This window comes from Anabrus simplex, chromosome 9, assembly GCF_040414725.1.
Source record: "Anabrus simplex isolate iqAnaSimp1 chromosome 9, ASM4041472v1, whole genome shotgun sequence".
NCBI classification, from domain to species: Eukaryota; Metazoa; Arthropoda; class Insecta; order Orthoptera; family Tettigoniidae; genus Anabrus; species Anabrus simplex.
The window spans coordinates 110,394,040-110,415,980 of NC_090273.1; the positions used below are offsets into that span (position 1 = coordinate 110,394,040).

Below are 21,941 nucleotides of genomic sequence, written 5' to 3' on the forward strand. Positions count from 1 at the left end.
GGGAGGCAGCCTGGGCGAGGTACTGGTCCTCCTTTCCAGTTGTATCCCCAGACCAAATATCTCACTCTCCAGGACACTGCCCTTGAGGTAGGGGTGGGATTTTTCGCTGAATCCGGGGGGGGGGGGGGTAAACCAACGCTGAAGGGTAAACGGATTAAATAATAATAATAATAATAATAATAATAATACAAATTTTTATTTATTCATTCTGACACCAATGCGTGTTTAGCAAAGGACACAGAATAGCTCACATGTTCTTCGAAAAAATAATTAAATTGTTTGTTTCGTAAAAGATATATTAGTGTACTCAAGATTATGTTGCCGGGAGGAAATAAAATACTACTTATGTTTTCCATACAAATGGTTCCGGCATTATTGCCACTGAGAATTTTATAATCGTGGTAACAATTTCGTTTTGAATATTTCTGTGCAGTCTGTACGATTGCCGCCATTAAACAACATTTCTGGGGATGGTCCCTCTAGCACCCAGAAGCAGTCCTCTTACTCATATGTTCCTGACGCTGTAGACCTCTGGAAGTAGAGTATTGTAATTTTACTTGGTTCAATTTAGGCTGCCTGTGTATTAATTTCGACGTTCCATTTTACTTTGCCAGATGGCAGAGAAATCAGAACCATTCTGGGCGAAGTATGGCTGAAGCTTACTTAAGTTTGCTGGTAAACAGCAAATGTATTTGCAATCATCTTCGACATTGCGTCATCGTACGGCATACAGTTCGGAAGGAATTTGTCCCGGCCTTCAAAAACCCGACCAAACTCCAACATCCATGAAAAAAGTCTCTCGAAGACTATTTTTAGATGCAAATAATGTAATCGTTATCAGTGGAGTTTCATTTATTGAAAGAACATATTTATGATAATTTGATTTTTCCAAAGGGAAATTTGACACCATTTTTTGTTATATACGAAGTCTCCATTTTTAAGCCACGGTACGTTGCATTATGACTGTGAATAGAAGAATCATGATCAATGAAACGTTTCCTCTATTACTCGTAATTTCATCTATAAATTGCTCTTGGTAATTTCCTCCGTTAAAAATATATTTTTTTCAAATATAGTTATTTTTCTTATATGTTATTCTGAGAACTTAAATCAAGGAGTTTGCGTACCTTTGACCAAGTAGATCAGCAATGTATTTTGAGCCTCCCAACATTCCAGATGCTAAAGGTAGGTTATTTCAAGTCAATATGATTTAGCTGTTAATTTATGGTAGGTGAACATGAACGTAACTTCGGTTAATTTTATATGTATTATTTTCATTATTTTGATTTTACATCAATATAAATTTATTTTTTTCTATGTTTACATTTATCAGCTTAATGTGCATTCGCCAATTGAGGGAAGCCAAATAAATAAATTAAATAAATAAATAAATAAACGTTATCTATGTATCAGAATAAACTCAAATTCTTCGAAAAGCTATAAGAAGCTAAATTACAAATGTAAGAACGTTACAAAATATAGATCAGAATTCAAAATGTCTGATTTAACTATGCTAAGGATCATCACGCCTAAGAATGTCCACTGTTTGGAAACCTTTTTTTCCCTCCGCATATGCCAAGGTATTTTTTCCGGAGAATTTAAAAATTGTCCGTTAACTAGAAGAGTCCACTATTCAGAAGTGTTCGTTAGGAAACGTTTCACTTCTGATGGGGATGTATCAGGTTCTAATTCCGGCTCTACTGAGGAGAGTTTTGGTCAGCTATGAAGTCCTCCCTCCCTATTACCTAAAGTGTCAAAGTTTAGTGAAGGAAGGTCTTGAAGCTGGGTCTAATATTATCTCCAGTTACTGGCATCCCCTCCTCTCATGTCCGCGGTTGCCATAGGCGCCAACTCTCAACAATATATCAGAGCTAGAAGTCACACCCGCTCAGTGTTTACTCTTGTAATTTTCACATCTTGACGTTGGCATTACTAGACCTGTTATAACGACGGTAAACAAATAATAACACAGTTAAGAAATTCGTATGTCTTGTGCTAACTAGGCCATTGTTAACTTGTATTACTCAAAGATCCTCACGTTTCAGACGGTTAAAAGATTATCTGACATCTCTAATCGGACAATGTCTTCCTTCAGTCTATAGCAATTGTCTTGCTCCGTGGCTAACTGGTTAGTATGCTGTCCTTTGGCCAGAAGGGTCACAGTTCGGATTTTTTAACCTCTCGTTCGGGGACTAGGTGTCTGTGCCGTCTTCAACATAACATTTCATCCTAAGTAGGGCCCCATCCTCAGAGAAACGCAAGTCCCCCCATGGACGTCAACTCGAAAGACCTGCATCATGGTCTTCGGAGGCCACTCGCCATTATTATTATTACTATGTATTCATTCATTCGATTAGAACCATCTTAAGACTACATGAAAAAATTTTCTTCTTTTTAGACTTCCCAAAATTTCTTCATCCTTTCTCTGCGGTGGTGTTTTCTTTCTTCCGTCCGTTTGCTGCCCGATTTCTTCGTGCTTTTATCTGGATATTTACCTGAGATATTAGTTTCGTAGATTATTTTCTATTTGCAGTTTGTTCTTTTTTAATGTTGAGTAGTTCCAAATCATCTTCGGCTTCTTTGGAAAATGCTGGTTATAGGTATTATTATATTACCGCCGACATATTTCAAGCTACTTGTATTTAAATGAAATGTACCCTGTGGGTGAGGTAGGTACATCGTCTGAGGCGACTAAAAGGGTCCCCAAGGGTTCTTGACTTAGGTTGGCGACTACGGGCTCCTTACTTGAGATTGTTTCCACTTACTTGTGCCAGCCTCCTCACTTTAACCTATGCTATCCTACCTCTCGTGGTCAACTCTTGTTGTTTTTCGACCTCGACAGTATTAGGTATCGAGCCTCTTCGCGGCCCTTGTCTTTCTTTGGCCGATACCTTCATTTTTAGAAGTGTCGGACTCCTTCCATTTTTCCCTCTAATCAGTGTTAATAGAGGATGGTTGCGTAGTTGTACTTCCTCTTAAGACAGTAATCATCATCACCACTTAAAATAAAATGAAGTGAATCTCCTATATTAAACCAAACCCCATGGCACTACAGCCCTTGAAGGGCCTTGGCCTACCAAGCGACCGCTGCTCAGCCCGAAGGCCTGCAGATTACGAGGTGTCGTGTGGTCAGCACGACGAATCCTCTCGGCCGTTATTCTTGGCTTTCTAGACCGGGGCCGCTATCTCACCGTCAGATAGCTCCTCAATTCTAATCACGTAGGCTGAGTGGACCTCGAACCAGCCCTCAGGTCCAGGTAAAAATCCCTGACCTGGCCGGGAATCGAACCCGGGGCCTCCGGGTGAGAGGCAGGCACGCTACCCCTACACCACGGGGCCGGCGAATCTCCTATATTTCAGTGTAAAATTAATTTCCCACCCCACATAGATGAGTTACAACAGAGCGAGATGGCTGTGCGTGTCGGGCAATGTAGCTGTCAGCTTGGATTCAAAATATAGCGGGTTTGAATCCCTCTGTTGGCAGCCCTGAAGTTAGTTTATGGTTTCTCATTTTCACCCTAAGCTACCATCGTCGTCATAAAATATGTCTGAATTGGTGCGACAACCAACAAAAGAGATTAATTACTAAGATAAGCAGTGAATTGTATATCAGTGAGTTCATCGTTTAACTCTTGTGGTTTGTTATTTTTCAGAGGGGACACCGTCGTTTTGAACATATGTTTATGTCTAAATGAAGCTGCATCATTTTTAAAAAAAAATCTTAAAAATCCAAGTTAACCAACTATTTGAAGGATTCAAACTCAAAAAGTAAGGAAGTGTTATTGGTAGAGGCCACATTAATTTCCTCTTGTCACTACTGGATAGGCCTGTTTTTTATCTTGTATCTAACTTGGTTGTTCATTTTGTTGGAATATAATAGAGAGAAATAGAAGTAAAAAAAGTAATGTGCTAATGATGTGACGTTATAAACATAATCGGATGGAACGGGACGGGCAGGTAATTGTGACAGCATGGCGTATTTCCGCTCAGCGAAGCGAACAGTATGTGGCTCGGCAGGACTTTTCTTCACATCCGTCCTGGAAATCTGTTTGCTTGCATTTCAGTGTCAGAGAAAGAAACTACTTCGGAACAACGGATCCGCGCTGTACATCACGTCCAGTAATAGCAGGCTATGGTTAGAGGGCTCAAAACAATAAATTAAAATGAGGGTAGGAACTAGTGTCTTGCATGACCGAGTACGAAGACCATACGTAGATTAATGAGCTGGGCGCGGATTTTGATGACATGTCATCTTTTAATTGGTACATCATTCACATTGCTAACTTATACATAAATCCTGATCATGGCTCCCTAATTACAGAAATGCGTATTTATTATCATTTTTCTTCTTTTTACTTTTAGGTCTTTTCTTCAATTTTGCCTCATTATTTTGTCATTTTGAGCCACTAATTACTGTGTTTTTAAAGGGGACACGTGCACGAAATCCTTCAAAACTCTGTTCTTGTGTGTGTGTGTGTGTGTGTGTGTGTGTGTGTGTGTGTGTGTGTGTGTGTGTGCTGAAATTGCCAGCTTATTATGTTGGGAATCTAGTCCCAAAAGGATTTTGTCAAATTCAATACCTAATTCCTAATATATGTGCGTCATTTCCGGTTGATCAAATATAGCAATTACCTCGGAAAGTTTGTGTTGATTTGATAGACACATTTTGAGATTTCCTGTTATGAAACGCAATAATTTTTCAGACTTCCTTTTTCCATAACAAATGTAGACCTTTTTCTCTAGAACTACTAAAGGTATCAATCTAAAACTTGGTCGACAGACAGGCCACACATTTTCCTGGAGGAAATTACAAAATATTTCGTTTTATGGACTTTATAGTGTTTAATATATATGCTTTTTGTGTAGTTTTCAAATTAATTATTTTTTAAAAATCGAAATAAGCATGAAATGAAAACGCCCGTAAGCATTACATCAAGTTCTTAGAAGTTAATAAAAAAATTACAAGGTCCAGGACTTCGGTGTTGCTGAGAAAAAAGGGTACATAAATATGACCAAAATTCAAATATGGAAAAAATTCTTTTTTTTTTCAAAAACATTTTATCGAAATTATCTGATTAACGTTAATAGCTAAGAACGATGTACAGTATATTAAATCAATGTGCACATATTGTTCAAGTTACAGAGAATTTAGAAAATGAAATAATTTTCGTGCACGTCTGCCCTTAAGTAATTTTTTTAAATTCTGTTGTACAGTGTTGTCATTTTTATTTATTTACCGTGGTTGATCAACATATCTGAATAATCATCCCAGCTTTGAATAGACAAAAGTACTCGAACAACAGAAGGTTCAGTACTCGGTTCGGAAATGTCGAATAAAGTAACCTTATACAACTCTAACCGCGTTCTTTGGAAACCACATCACTAGAGTGCGATGAGACATTGCTTCTAATCTGGATAGGCTTCCGATGAGAGGGGAAGGTATTATCACTGTAGTAGGTACAAATTCACATTTGTCGTTGAAGAACCCGAGTACTAACATACTGTTACGTGCCAGCCCCGTGGTAGCCCTTTTCAGTACTTCAAGGAAGGGGGTAGTGACACGACCTGGGATTTCCTAGCCGGCTTGTAGGGTGGTGCCGGCCTTTCCGTGTATTGTTCTGGTCGGCCGGCTTACCTGTGAGTTTCAATGAGATTCAACGGGAATGTTTTTCCTCTAGTCAACTCGCGAAAATTCTGGCTCATATCACCCGTGCTATAAAAACGGAGGCTAGCCACGGACAGTTAGTCACAGTTGGGCTTCGTGGTGGAGTCACGGTCAGCGTTGGACTCTGTGTATTAGGGTTTCGGTGGCTGGGCTGAGGGCGACAGAGGTGTTCGCTGTCGCTAGTGTCCCAACGAGGTGTGAACGAGGAACGTTTGTTGTGGTGTCGGAGAGACCAGTGGAGTAGATGGGCTGGAGACGACGGAACGGAAGACGTGTACTACCTGAGAGTACTGTGTGCTTATGTATTTCTGTGGACTGAGGATCGGCGTGAGTCAACGAGGAAACCCGCTATCGTGAGTGTGAGGATAAATGGACCTGTGTTAATGTTCGCTGTTGTGAGCATCGTCCTGCTGTTGAATACTGTTGAGCTGTTCAGTTGTTCGCTGCGTGTGACTGTGTGGAGTCGAACCAACGGACAGTCGTGGTGTATCGAGTGGCCCGTAGCCCTGTGTTCAGATCCAGCCTTCTACACACAGTTGCTGTATGAGATGACTGGACTTGGGGAAGTGTAAGTAAGGATTAAGCGTCCGCAGGTATAGCAACGGGCTGGACCGCCTGCTGTGCCGTAAGGAACAGCAATTTGTAAACAGACAATTATTAGTAAGAGTGGCCATTCATAGCTAATTAGCATTCATAGCATTTATTGGGTCATTCTGAAATAAATTAGAGTAATGAAACAGATAGAGTTTTATTCTTAACAATACATATACGTGCTTGTTAGTTTCATTTTGTACAGGTGCGAATTTTAATTATTTGTGCGTGATTCACTTTAAGTGTTTAGAATGCCAAAGATAAAGCCATCTAAAGCTCTCCACTTCACAATTCGGTGAGGATATTTTTTTTCTTCAGATGGTCAGATACTTTTCTGAAACATATGCGAAGTGAAAGGGGCAGCAGATAAAATATTTACCATTCAGCAACATGTAGGTCACGACAAACAAGTGGTATCCAGAATATCAGCGGATTGCATAATACCCTAAATAATGACGATGTAGACATGCTCACTTATTTTACTTGTAAGAAATGCATTTTAAAATGACTGACATATTATTTTCTCATGTGTTTCTGTACCTATTATTATTATTATTATTATTATTATTATTATTATTATTATTATTATTATTTGATGACTCTTATTAATCGTATTCACTCCATTACGAGTTAAAGGTAATCCTAGAGCCAGTTCATTATATGTACACTTAGCATTGCCAACGTCACAATTTGAGGGTAATCCTGGTAAAGGAATTACGGGACTGATAACGACGATGGCCCAAGACCAGAAAGGAAGCAACACAATCTCTAATTAAAACAGATTTCGAATCTTTATACTGTACATGTTCAGAAGAATTTATCTCCGTACTCGTTGGTTTCTTTCCGATCTCAGGGTTCTCTCCTAGGACCGTTGGAAGTTTCCGATCGACCTACACAGCGCTACTGCGTTTAGCAGGCGGTAGGCAAGCAAAGCAGGCAGACGGTGAGGCTCTGCGAATGCTTTGTCTGTCAAATTTGCCGGAAGTTTTGCAAGCTATGACGCAGTAGTGGTGGGCAGGTGTGAAGTGTCTGGCACATGGCACCTGGCGCCGTATACTACACATGTCGACAAGTTCGTTGCTGCCCTGACGAACCTCAGCATTTGCATACAATTGCTCTCTCACATGGACTACTGTTAGTCTAAATCTATGATGCATAATGTCCCTACATTTTCTCTTTCACCTGTTTGGACCTTGTTACATATTTCAAATACTACAGCTTTTCTGTAGATACTGTTGCCATCAATGTTGAGCATATTTATTTTGTGATGTATTTCCGCTTCTTTGCTTTCCTTATTAAAAATAGAATTGAGTGCCAAATGTACCGTATTGTACTCCCAAATATTTATTTTGCCACTTTGTAACTGATTAGTATGACGAATACAGCAGTGCTTTTAGATTCTCAGTATTCTTTTGAACCACAATTTCGTTGTTTCGAGTTCTTTAAATGAATAATACTGGGAAATCTTAAAAGTGGCAACAGAACATGTCATATTTAATAGTTGAGATAATTGCGTACCCCATTTTTAGCTCTCTCTTTGGGCCAATGGTAGAGTGATAGCCTCCAAGATCGCGAGTTCAAACCCGGGAGAAGTAGCCTAGTCGGATTTTTGAAGGGTGGAAGAAAATTCATTCGATACTCCATGCCGTATGATGTCGGCATGTAAAAGATCTCTGGTGACACATTTGGTGATTATCAGACAAAATTAATTCTCAGCGTTCTTTCGCCCAACGGAGATCTAATATGAACCAGAACTCGAACCTTGGCCGCCTGAATCGCCATTGCACTTATCTCATCCCGCCTCTCCCCCTATCGGAAAAGTGCAATGGACATTATTTGAGTATTCACTTTTAGACCTTCTAAAAATGTATTCTTTCTCCCTCTCTGGTTTTTCTTTGCAATCACTACCCAGGTATTTGGTTTCCCTGCATACTCTCAAGAGATGTGCCTCCTCCATTAATTCTCCATATAACAAACAACAAATTTCATCATTTTTCTTTTTTACGCCCTTATTCTTATAGATACTCATTAGCCACCGCAATATACCTCTTATTCTTGTATTCATAAGTCTTTCTTTATTGGCAGTCCTTTACTAATTTCACAGAATTCCCGTATGTTCCTTTTGGGACTGCATTCTGACATACTCATCTGTTTCTCAATATCTTTCACTCTAATAGTTACTTTGGCCTACAATGTATTTTGTTTCCTTCAAATTAAACATCGAGTTTCTTAAAATGACAGTCAGCTGTTCTTAATTATTGATGACGTCGTATAACCAAACAAACAAACAAACAAACGAACGAATTGACATAAATGCAGCTGACTTTTGTTTTTCTGTTCCGAAATATAAAATGACGTTCACTGTGAAAGTTCGAAGTTTTATGTAAGTATAGACTTTATATTTTCAAAAAGCCTTAAAGCATGTTTTTTTAGAGACAGTTGGTAACTCTCTCTCCATGAAATGATAAAGGTTAATTATGGCTACTGGAACTGAATGGAAATTTGACTACAGGTGACAAAATTGTCGTAATGGTGGCACTAGTTGCTTTCTCTTTGAAGAATCTGACACCCTTCATTGGTGGCTTTTGAGTCTTTAGCCAAGCGGCTTATGTCCAGCCCAAACCTCCCGAAGGACGTGAACTCCGTTCTTAAGGACACCACTTTTCTCCCCTGGACTCACTCATTAGCCTTCCGCCTGCGGCTTAACGCTGAGAGATTCAGGGTGAAGAGGAGGTAAAGACTTACGTCGAGGAAAGAAAAAAAAAAAAACACGAAAGAAAAGCTAACACCCTCTCGTCTTAACTCCGTCTTTACCGCAACACACAAAATCCGCCTAAGACGTTCCGAAAAGATTTTAAAATGAAACTTGGGTGAAACCCTTATTGATCGCAATAACTTGAGACTCATAGTTTGTTGTTTCGTCTTCGGTAATCCCGCCTGGATCGTTGCTTTAATATTACAACTTTTTAAACTCTTGTGATCAATTTCAAGCTGAGTCTCTTTCTTCTTCTTTTTTTCGATTATAGTAAATAATTTAGTGAGATTTATTTCGGCATTAATAGCAGTTTGTAGGAGGAGATGGTGTTGAAAGAGAGCAGCATCTGTATAGAGGAAACTGAAATTAAGATGTTATACAGGGTGGGTTTTAAAGAAAAGGAAAACACACACAAAGCACTAATCCGTTAAGGATATAGAAAACCTGTTTCCACTTTCAGTAATGTTACTAAGGGGCTCATAATCGAAGTTTCAGTGGCAGATGGCGTACGTCTCATTTTCATACAGGAAAAGTCTAATTGCTATTGTGTACAGTCTGGTGTGAGGATGTCTTACTTGCGTACAGATGTAAACAAGTACAGATTTCTTTTTCTTTCACACTTCATCCAGGCTTAGGACCGGCAGAGCATTAAAAATTGTCATTTAAAATTCCGAACTTATAGTCTAAATTAAGAGTTAGTCTAATTTAGCAACGAAGGTTAGATTATTTAATCATTGCTGCAGAATCTTTTTGATTCATAATCATCGAGAATACGGGCAATATTTTTTTCCAACTTAACATAATTCGTCCTTCGTTTCTGCCCTTCCAAAATTTAAATCGGATCTGTGTTGAGATACACTTCATTTTTTTGCCTTTATGGTTATATTTTTAATTAATTCACATGTATGTGGATGCAGGTGGGTTACCAGTTTGTTCCGTTTTGAATTTCATCCTTCAACAATATTGTTCATTTACCTAAAAAATTGAGCTATTTCATCAGTAATTTCGTATCTGGAATTTATCAGACCGAACTTCGAGATAAACGACAACATGTACAAAGTGCCTGTGTAAGATTTATATGTAATTTGAAATTTCCAGATCATGTTACCCAGTCTTACGTCGACCTCGGATGGCTGCAGCCTCGAAGACAGACGCACGCTGCATACCCTGACTTTGCACCGAATCCTTACCTTACAATCTCCAACTTACCTGTATGAACGATTCCTTAGCCTTTCTGAACACCATGATAAAAATACTAGGGCTCTGAGCACGGCATTGCTCGCTTTCCCTAAGCATAAATCCTCAACCTACAACAATTCCTTCACTGTTATAGCCAGCCGTGAATGGAACTTCCTTCCGCAAGACGTCAGAGGGATATCAAACCACAGAAAATTTAAAAGAGGGTGCTCAAAATATCTCCATGAGACGAGCTCATAGTGTGACAGTTTTCTTCTTCTCCTGCTGGTCTTTCTTCTTATTATTCTTATTCTTCTTATCCTTTATTATTATTATTATTATTATTATTATTATTATTATTATTATTCATTGATACTGTTAGAACAGTAGTAGTACTCAGCTATGGTCTCCTGTATAGTAATCCGTATCCCGATCCCCATTTTGTAATGTTTTGAAAACGGAAATTTTCGTCAGTGTGGGAAATTTCTGGAATTGGACGTTAAATTGTGTAATTGAACTTGCGGTCAATATCTACTGAGGCAACGGAACTGTGCTGTGTTCTACACCTATCAATAGAGATATCAGCATTGAAAATTCAGCGGTGCGATTACTTTCAAAATTCGACTAGCACTTCTCAAGAACATGGAATATCTTCAAATGAGCGTCGTTCCTGTTCGAATGAATAGTATCCCTTTAAGAACAGTCGTCACATATGCATTTTTCCTTTAAGTGTGACCTACGACTATATTAAAGGTTTTGAATTGTACCATGTTGTCACAGTGTATTTACTGCCACAGTTGAGCGAATGCTTTCTTGTCAAAATAAGGTGACAACTGTGTACGTAGCGCGTCATTGACTCGAACAGGCAAGATACACGATGGCGATATTTTTTATTTGAGAGATATTTGAAGATTTTGGAAAGAAATACAGAAATCTGAATAAGATTAATATATACGAATTAGTGCAGTTATTTTTTGATTCATGCTGTGCGAGTATCATCTATATAAAAGGAAGATAAAAGGCGGATAAATTACGATAACGATATTATCAAGCCTGTAGCATGATATATTATTATTATTATTATTATTATTATTATTATTATTATTATTATTATTATTATTATTATTATTAGACCAGCCTCGTGGTGTTGGTGTAGCGTTTGTGATTCTTACCCAAAACCACTAGGTTGGATTCCCAACTAATGTGAATATCTTAATCGTGGACTGAGGACTGAAACGAGGTTCATTCAGCCTCATGAACCAAGAGAGGAGCTGTCTGATATAAGAAGCAGTGGACCCGATCAAGAAATACGGTCGAGGAAGTCTTGGCGCTGACAATGTGGTTTCCAATATCTGCATTTACTCCTAACACATCCAGATGCATCCTCTTTGCTGACTCAGCCAGTTCTACCTTCTTTCTTCCATAAGCCCCATTAATATTGATAGCTCCCCATCGAATTCCATTTCGTTCGCCAAATTGTTTCCAAGGAGTCCCTGGGATGTCAAATGGGTGTGGAACTCCGTTACTCCCATAGGTCCGAGGCTTGCTTAAAATGTTTTGAGTTCGGTAAATTCGTGAAGCAGGATGCTACCCTACTTACACATAGTCCAAGTGAGGATCTCTCCTTTAACGGGTTATGGACCACCGGTGGATGGTATAGTTCTGGCCGCCTGAGCACAAGGAGGGCCACGACTCAAAATATGTCCGAGATGCCCACTCCCATTCCGTAGCAACTGGTATCCCGATTCTCAGGACCACTTACTAGGTCACTCAGCCGTTGCCCATGGTTCACGCACTAGGACGTGACTACAGTAACCCGCATCATGAACCATTTATTATTATTATTATTATTATTATTATTATTATTATTATTATTATTATTATTATTATTATTATTATATCCTACAATAATTTTTATGCTCTATACTGCTCCACCAAATATGTTGATTTCAGACACATAAATCTAGTTTCTTTCATTATGTAGGCTTTTAAGTGTTTTTGATTTTGTATGTAACTAGCACATTTGTTCTTAAAATGCAGGCAAATTTCTTGTAGGGATGTCGCACTGCGGATGCATGCCAGATAAGCAGAAGAATAACGACTTCCGCGACACCGTGCGAAACTTGATAGGTATTTGCAAACTAGAAAGCACATACACATACGCACGTGTTCGGTATTTAGCTGAAGAACCTGCTTTGTGGGACAGCTCATCTTTTATTCGTGTTTGAATGTATAAATCATTGAAGCCGTGGGGACACTTTTTAACCCTGCACGAAGGTCAGACTTTTATGTAGGAATGCAATAGTTCGAAGTCTTTGTTCCCCGTGACTCAGTCTTGCAACTTTCAGAAATTTTTGCTTACACTTTCAAAGGCTGTATAGCCGCCAGAATGTGAGAAAGCTAGTAAATGCAAGTGTCTTGTATGAAAAATGCATATTTCACTAGCGGCGTTGCTGTATTGGAATACCGGATACCCTTAAAGTCTCAAGTTACGCAGTATGGTTTGTCGTTAGTACCTGAGTAGGTAGTCACTGAGGTCCGGATATTTATGCTCTAAAAATGCTTCAAATATGCATGCAAGTTTGACCTACAAAGAGGAAAATATGCACAAAAATAAAATAATGTATCAAAAATTAAGTTCCCAGAGGGAAAGCATAATTTAATTTCGTCGATTGCAAATGTTAAACTATTGAGCCGACTGCTACACTGGGGCGAAACGCTGGTAATTTCACGGTTGAAAAACCCGAAGAGCTTATATGTTTGTAAAATAATTTGATTTTATTCTGAGAGTTGATTCACCTGTGATATTTTGATTTCAGCAGTATTTGTCCAGAAATGATCACAGAACTGAGTTATTTGATTTATTCAGTGGAATGTGCGAAGTCTTACAAAAGTCGGCTGAAAATGTATTAACAGAGGACTTATGTTTGACTTGTATATGAAATAGTTCTTGATTATATGTGTCGACCTTCTTTCCTTTCTTTGCCGTAATATGTGTAGTCATTCTTGAATGCTGTTAAGTTGAAATATCTTTTCACGTTCCACTTCATTTGAACAAATTTGAACAAATTTGACAATGCACGATAACACCATCTGCTGAATAGCCACTATTACTCGACACCAGTTGATTTAAGAAATATCTCCTGCTGCTCTTTTCTTTGGGAATTTTCAGCAAATGAACACTTCAAAAATGAGATGAAGACGGCTGCGAAAGATAAAAGTAACACATTGACTGAAGAGACTCCTCACAAGGCTGATTTTTTGGCGTGGTGAAAGGAAATGAGGGATGAGCAAGAAAGTTCTAGCCCCCTTCCTTTCGCTGAAGTGCGTGCCTGTAGTATAAGTAGTAAAATGAAAGTGCCATAACTCAGGAACGGAAAATATCATGTTTTTCTTCTAGCAAGTGATGTCCGAAACACAGTCAATACAGATTTTGTTGGAGATTGTGGAAATGATCCTTAGTTTCAAGTTTTGGTTATGTTTAGAATATGGAATCCAGTAACTCGAAAACCTCTCGAAATATGCATTTGCATTTGCGCATATGCATTTTGAAAAAGTTCGGGCCTTAGTAATCGCATGCTTTGGATATTGCATCACTTGTTGTTCATTGTCTGGTTATTAATATTATCTTAGCTATCACGCATTACCTCGAAAATAAAAATGTGAAGCCTCTCCCGTTTGGGAAGTTCTTTTTAAACTGCCTTTGTGCCTATATGGTAGGTAGATAGAATAGAACTCGCAAGTCAATGTTAGTCATTATACAGGGGCAAGTGGGATGTATGACATATCTCTTTCAAAATATGAGAAGTGTTGATTCCACGAAGCATAGGAAGAACAGTTCATTTGTCGGTATTAAGAGGAAGAAGTTAGATATCTCTTAGGATTCAAAATAATTTAGAGGGCTCGCAGATTGAAATATCTGTAGGTACGACGAAACAGAGTTACATGCACAGCATACAGTTAAGTGAGTGTGTCAAGAAATGGTCCATAATACGGAGGATGTTATGTTAACGACATCCTTGAGATGTCTATCTCTCACGACGCGCTACTTCACTTCACTTCTCATCTTTTGTACAGCATCATGTCGCATTAAACTTCAAGGTTGCCGACTTTAGGCCTGCGACGGAATAAATGGTAGTTCTATATTTTTGAAAGGAGTTTAGCGGCCTCCTTCAAAATTTGATATCAGGTCTTACAATAGTCGTATGCTGGAGATCCTGCTGTTATGCCCCATGTTTAATCCAAGTGATACAGATGTGATGTTCGTGTTAGCTAGTATCGCCTTTTGCAACGTCGTCGTTATATTTTCAATATTACATTAAAAAAGAAATTAATTCCGTCTTATGAATACGTATGGTATCTGCTAAAAAGCCTCTTGATACGCAGACATAAATCTCAGACTTCAGCGGGCCAGACAACACAAGTATTGGACCACCGACCAGTGGAAATCACATTTTGCCATGCTAGGTTGTGAAGTTGACGTTATTTCAAAAATTGGATTAAGGCTCTGTTTTCAAAATATGTTTTATTATTCATGACCACATGTAGAAATGACATTCTTCATATGATTATGTTTGTTCTTTCAGGCTATTTACTGACGCGTGTTGAGCATAAAATCGGCTCTCCTGAGAAACCTCTGTCCGACCTCGGCCTCATTTCGTATCGTAGCTACTGGAAAGATGTTCTCTTGGAATATCTCTGCAAATTCGGCGGCAAAGAACTCTCCATCAAAGGTAAGTGTTTTAATGCTTAGCATGTTAGAATTAATTCGTCTTGCTAGACGTTATAAATGCCTTGAATTGCAAAATCGGTTATAATGTGTTAGGCGAATAGGGAGGCTGTTTTTGAGGACGAAGCACCTTCAAGACACATTTCAGCCATAGGAAGTGTAACAAATGCCTGTCATACCTTCGTTGGGTCCTGGGCTTACACTGATCCCTTCAAATGCACACGCAACTTAGCAGCATTAGAGATGTGTTAATGTTTACCAAATTTTGAAATTAGGGGTTTTTGGTCTCTTCCCTTCACTCGTCACGTAACAACCGTTTGAAAAAGAGTGTGGGAAGATTCTTTCTTTTCTCGCCAAACACGCTACCGGATGATAGTCTTTGTCCTGATCCTAAAGCTGAGTTCGGTGGTATTTTGACAATTCCACGTCGTTAGACGTTTAGGACCTCCCGTGGCACAAAATTCAGACATCCCGGCGTCTCTTAAACATTTACAGGAATTGGAGAGACGTTGTAACATTATTATAACAAATTCGGCGTTACGTTTAATTTTTTTTTTTTCGTGCGATCCATCTTGAGCGATCCTTACAAGTGCGCCTTATATTTTTCTTAATTTGTGCAAAGCTACTTTATTTCCCGTTTCAAATATTTCTGTAGGCGGCCATGGAAAGACCTTTGCGTTCTTTACATCCGATGCTTTTTTTCAGCTTGCTGGGGCATAAATTACAAGTGTACGAGGCGTCTTGGTTCGGCTTAGACTGTGCTACTGTCTGTGGTAACATATTATGCCTCTTTGCACTCAGAATTTAATAGGTTGTTTTTTTTATGGTGTTTTGGTCATGAATATCAAGCAGTACAATTGAGAAGTCGTAATACTGACCATGTGATACTCCAGTATCTACAGATCATTTGGCTAGACCTTGCTGTTCACATTACGTTGAGGATTAATATTAACACAGTTTATGGTCCCCAGTTTGACTAGTTATCACTCTGTGTTACTATTATCACAGAGGGATGTTGTGCAGTAGTTGTAATAGGCGACTGATTTTTCTTGTCAATTTTTATTTGTTTGCTGACATACACCATTAAATCATTTTCTCTTTACGCGAATCTGTAGATCTTTTGTCGTTTCACGGAAAAAAAGTATGTCAGTTGGGGATGGGATCATGTGTTCATTTCTAACGTATTCATATTCTTTATAAGCACTGCTTAAGGTTTCAGTGACTTCTTTTTCCCTTCTTTATATTATTTGATGAATAAAATAAGGAAACAGTAAAGTATACACAAACCAAGTCGCTATATGCAGTGCCTGGAATATAAATGGCCCTTGTGCATGCTAAAACATGCTCTTCCCGCGATTTCTAAAACCTGGCTTAGCGTAGCTGTACTTCGTTTATCATAGCATAGCATAGCAAAACATAGCTCTCTGTTTGTGTCATCCCATTTATACTTTCATTGAGGCGAATTTGTTTACTAGTTCGCTAGGTTTGGCATGGCTTTTTGTGGTCTTTATAGCTAGAGGTTACGCTTGAATAATGTGTTTTATTAGGAACATTTACGCCGGGCTGAGTGGCTCAGACGGTTGAGGCACTGACCTTCTGACCCCAGCTTGGCAGGTTCTATCCTGGCTCAGTCCGGTGGTATTTGACGGTGCTCAAATACATCAGCTTCGTGTCGGTAGATTTACCGGCACATAAAAGAACTCCTGCGGAACTAAAGTTCGACACCCGAGCTTCTCCGAAAACCGTGGAAGTAGTTAGTGGGACGTAAAGCAAATAATATTATTATTGGGAATATTTACTGCTTCTCTCTCTCTCTCTCTCTCTCTCTCTCTCTCTCTTTCTTTCACTCTCTCTTTCTCTCTCTCTAAATGGCTATAGGGCCTACTGTATGCGATTTGTAAAACTTGGCTTAGCGTAGCTGTACTTCCCTTAGCATAATATAGCATAGCAGAGCTGTGCGTTTGTGCCATCCCATTTATACTTTCATTGAAGCGAATTTGTTTACTACAGAGTAGTTCGCTAGGTTTGGCTGGGCTTTTTGTGTCTGATGGTCTTTAAAGCTACAGGTTACGATTTAATAATATGTATTATTAGAAACAGTTTGTTTTCTCTCTCTGTGAATGGTTATACTGTATCTAATGAAATGCAGCTTTCTGTTTGCCATTTCTGAAGGAATCAGACAACTCCCGTCCGTACCATTGGCATCCCGTATGTTAAGAATTCCCGCGGACTAAATTTCGACACGTTGCCATCTCTTAAAATCGATAGCAATTGAAGGGATGTAAAACAGCATTAACACGACCTCCCTTCAGTTCGTCTTCATGCTAAACCAGGGCCTCTCAGGATGCATGCACCAGTGCATTGCGCGGTGCAACGTGCAAAAGGCGACTTCGCTTGGTTGACCAGAGTGCAGACCCCCACTCCTCGATTTGGAGCAATAGCGCTGTCTCTCTATTTCCCCACGCCTGTCTCGCTGGCTCCGCCTATTTTCCTCCTCCTCACTTGCTCCGTAGCGCTCCAGATTCGAGCCGAGTTGAACCGAGCTTAGCCGAGTCACCCCGAGACGTCGCACTGGTCCGAGCCAAGTGGGACCGATGCACTGTGCACAGGACCTCTGCGCCTCAGTTTGAACGCGTGATATTTTGGGCGTTTGAGAGGCCCTGTGCTAAATCAACCCATAATAACTGACAAACGCAGGGAAATGGTTATGACTGCATGACACATATTCCTAACTAACACAACCTCGGGACTTTTCCAGCCCACATCCCTACCTGTGCTATCAAAAGATGTCAGGTTTTACATGTAGGCTCTTTCCGCGTATGTGTTTTTTCCTGACCCTTCATACCACGCCTTAACACTACTTTACCAACACAAACCTCGCCTGGTAACGCGTCTGACGTGCAAACAGGCAGGTACTCCTACAGTACCTTTCCCCTCTTCCTTGCTATCTCTCTCTTCTTAGAAACTAATATCATGTCAGAGGCAATGTAGTTTGAGCTGATTGCCACGCGGGGGGAGCGGACTTCGGGGGCTTCCCCGAAAAAAAAAAATACAGTGCAGTAGATCTCACGCTGCCAGTGGGTTTCTGCTTATGCGTTCACTTTGAAATGCAGTCTTCTCCTATATAAGAAGGTTTCATACAAGTTTTTATCCACCCCTTCTCACAACTCAGGTTCTTGCTTTTTGTTTGATCGTCAACATTGTTAGTGTACTCTTAATGTAGTATACTTCATGCTACGTAAACGAATATTGCTGCGAACTAGTCTCTCATTACACAAGCTCTCTTCTCACACTGCATTTTCTGTACGTTGTGAGTGGTACTGCCTGAGAGAGTATGAGAAGTAGGCCATGGATCTAACTGGCAATGAAATACGAACGGATATAATGGAATCTTGTTCCGTATGTGGAGGGATATCCTCTGGTGGACGGAGCTGTGACATTTCTGAGAACCAAACTTATGTATACACGCGCGCATTCGAGCGAGAGAAAATGGCGAGGAATGTATTTCTGTTCTAGTTGATTTTCGTGGACCATTTATACTAAAAACGTGGTCAAAGATGTTAAAAACCTCCGCATTCTTGAAATGCAATCGGTCAAGCTTCGGTTCCGTGGAATTAAAGAGCACGGTCTTGTATATGGCTTTAGAGTCCGCAATAACGTTATGCGGGGCAGAAGTGATCGTCTTCACTCGACTTTTCACTCATCGGCTTGGGACTGGGTGTGAAATTTTAAAAAAGCCTAGTAATGATCTCGTCAATACAACTTTTTTTTTTTAAATCCTCTGTTGTAATGTTTGTACAAGTATGCAAGCGTATGTAGAATCTTTTCAGGACTGTGCGAGTTGGCCGTGCAATTAGGGGCCCGCAGTTGTGAGCTTGAATTCGGGAGATAGTAGGGTTCGAACCCCATTGTCGGCAGCCCTGAAGGTGGTTTTTCGTGGTTTCTCCATTTTCACACCTTAATTAAGGCCATGGCCGCTTATCTGCTACTTCTAGCCCTTTCCTATCCCATCGTCAACATAAGACCTATCTGTCGGTGCGACGTAAAAGAACTTGTAATGATAACCTTTTCAGGTCTTTTTTGTTTTCAATATACTCTAAGGCTTTCCTTTTCTTTCAATATTACATAGGTCTTTTCCTCCTAAAATTTTGCAAACCTCTTTCATAGGAAAGAAAGAGAAAAAAAAACAAATAGCAGGGCTCAAAAAGTATTGGGAACAAAAGCGAGCATCCAGAAATGAAAATGAAATGGTGTACCGGTATGCCTTTTAGTGCCGGGAGTGTCCGAGGACAAGTTCGGCTCGCCAGATGCAGGTCTTTTGATTTGATTCCCGTAGGCGACCCGCGCGTCGTGATGAGGTTGAAATGATGATGAAGACGACACATATATCCAGCCCCCGTGCCAGGGAAATTAAACAATTGAGGTTAAAATTCGCCACCCTGCCGGGAATCGAACCCGGGACCCCTGTGACCAAAGGCCAGCACGCTAACCATTTAGCCATGGAGCCGGACCGAGCATCCAGAAAGAACTAGTCATAAGCGCTCCCTAGTAGGCTTAAAATCACTAGTAATCTTTTCGTCCTAGGCTCACGTATTTCAGTTGACTTCATGATAAAATTGCTATTGATTGCTTCATCTTTAATTATTTATTATTTACAATTACTCTGCATTTAGGGATGTCACCCAGATGGCACGTTCCCCATCATTTGTTACCTTAGTGTTTCCTTAAATACTTTCAAAGAAGTTGAAAATGTATCGATCTTTTCCCTTGGTAAATTATTCCAGTCTCAATTTCTCTTCCTGTAGACGAATACTTAGCCTAATTAGTCCTCTTGAATTCGAAGTTTATCAGTACAGATTCAAAATCATAGCCCGTCGATTTTAAATCCTGAAGTTCTTTGTAAAAAGAATCTGTTACCTGGTACTGGTTTCTTATATATCTCCAGTTCCTTTTGTATATCAATTTCCGCCACATTGGGAACACACATGTGGTTCTGAAACGATCAGGCCCTCACTGGAAATTCGTACCCTTCCATAACATCCTTCTTCCGTCTCAATGAATGACTTTATTGTAATGTCTTAGTTTTATATGCTTTTGAAGTACCTTGTGCTAATGTCAAACCTTCCCACTGCAGAAGACTGAGGATTACTTTGAATGAAGTCGAAATTAAATTTCATAATAATAATAATAATAATAATAATAATAATAATAATAATAATAATAACGTGCAGCCTCCTAAAAGGTCTGGTGCAGATCTTTCGATTTGACTCCGTATAGGCGACCTGCGCTTCTATGAGAATGGAGACTACCTATGATGAAGGTGGCACAAGCACACCCAGCCTCCGAGCCATCGGAATTAACCATTGAAGGTTGAAATTCCCGACCCGACCGGAAATCTAACCCAGGACTCCCTGAACCAGAGGCTAGCCATGGAGCCGGACACTTAAGTCCCCGAATTGAAGTAATTTGTGGTAAAAACTATATCAATGAGCTCGGTAGCTGCAGTTGCTTAAGCGCAGCCAGTATCCAGTATTCGGGAGATAGTAGGTTCGAATCCCACTGACGGCAGCCCTGAAGATGGTTTTGCGTGGTTCCCTATTTTCACACCAGGCACATTCTGGAGCTGTACCTTAATTAAGGCCACGGCCACTTCCTTCCCACTCCTAGCCATTTCCTACCCCATCGTCGGCATAAGACCTATCTGTACCTGTGCGACGTCAAATAGAACTTGAAAAAAACTATGTCTAAAACTTATCAAAATGTTATTTTCATTTGTTCATTTTATTTACACTTAAGTCTCTGAATTGAATGAATTTGTGGTAAAAACTATACCTAGCCGGGCTGAGTTGCTCAGATGGTTGAGGCGCTGGCCTTCTGACCCCAACTTGGCAGGTTCGATCCTTTCTCAGTCCGGTGGTATTTGAAGGTGTTCAAATACATCAGCCTCGTGTCCGGAGATCTACTAGCACGTACAAGAACTCCTGCGGGACAAAATTCCGGCACCTCGGCGTCTCTGAAAACCGTCAAAAAGTAATTAGTGGGTCTTAAAAACAATAACTTTATTATTAAACTATATGTATTATGATTTTATTCATATTTATTAGTTTCCAGACACAGAATAATACTATCAGCTTCTGTCTTGATAACTTGCGCATTTTGGTTTAATGGTAGATGGCCTTGATATCTCCCTCTGAGCGTGAACCGTAAAGATGGCGGCCGGTATTGCGAGGGTCAGTGTACTGTGTGCCAATGAAATGGCGACAGTGCATGTGCAGCGCAACTCGGCAGTATCCGCATGCCAACCAGGGACTGACTGACCTTGGATGCGTCCCCTTACATAAGCAGTACTACCACAGTCAATGAAACGAGAAAATAAATTATTATTATTATTATTATTATTATTATTATTATTATTATTATTAAATATGTGAAGAGGCCCATTAGGACTACGCAGAGCACTTAGAGGCGTGCATTTGCCTTTCTTTGTGCCCATATTTCTTTCATTATTTTACTTTAGGCTTCCTTTCCGTGTTCAAACCAGGTTGTTCCAGTCTACTTCTTTGGTCTTTCCTCTTCTTCAACTTGGCATTTGTGATTTTTTGGATTTGAATGATGATGGTGGTGGTGGTAGTGATGATAATGATGCTCGTTGTTTAAAGGGGCCTAACAGCTAGGTCATCGGCCCTTTGGATCTGAAGATTAATCTGCCTGTTTTGGATCGGTTTTGATTTCTCCAATCCATTTAATTGTGTCTGTTTTGGCCTAACTCTTGTTTTAATGGAATTTGACGCTGGGCGAGTTGGCCGTGTGGTTAGGGGCGCGCAGCTGTGAGCTTGAATTCGGGAGATAGTGGGTTCGAACCCCACTGTCGGCAGCCCTGAATATGGTTTTCCGTGGTTTCCATGGTGGCATCTATCATTACAATATCACAATAATTAAGTATGAGAAATACGAGGGTATGGATAAGTTTAATTTTCATGCTTAGTGGAAGAAGGGATTGGCGAATTTTGAGAGGGTGAAGTGAC

General features: G+C 39.9%; 1 protein-coding gene across 1 annotated transcript in view; it reads left to right on the plus strand.

Annotated features, from left to right (window-relative positions):
• Positions 1-21,941, plus strand: part of chm (chameau) — an 895,896-nt gene that overhangs the window by 840,721 nt on the left and 33,234 nt on the right. Inside the window, exon 9 of the mRNA XM_067153506.2 lies at positions 14,774-14,920. Within this exon, the coding sequence (XP_067009607.2) occupies positions 14,774-14,920 (147 nt within the window). The remainder of the gene's footprint in view (positions 1-14,773; positions 14,921-21,941) is intronic.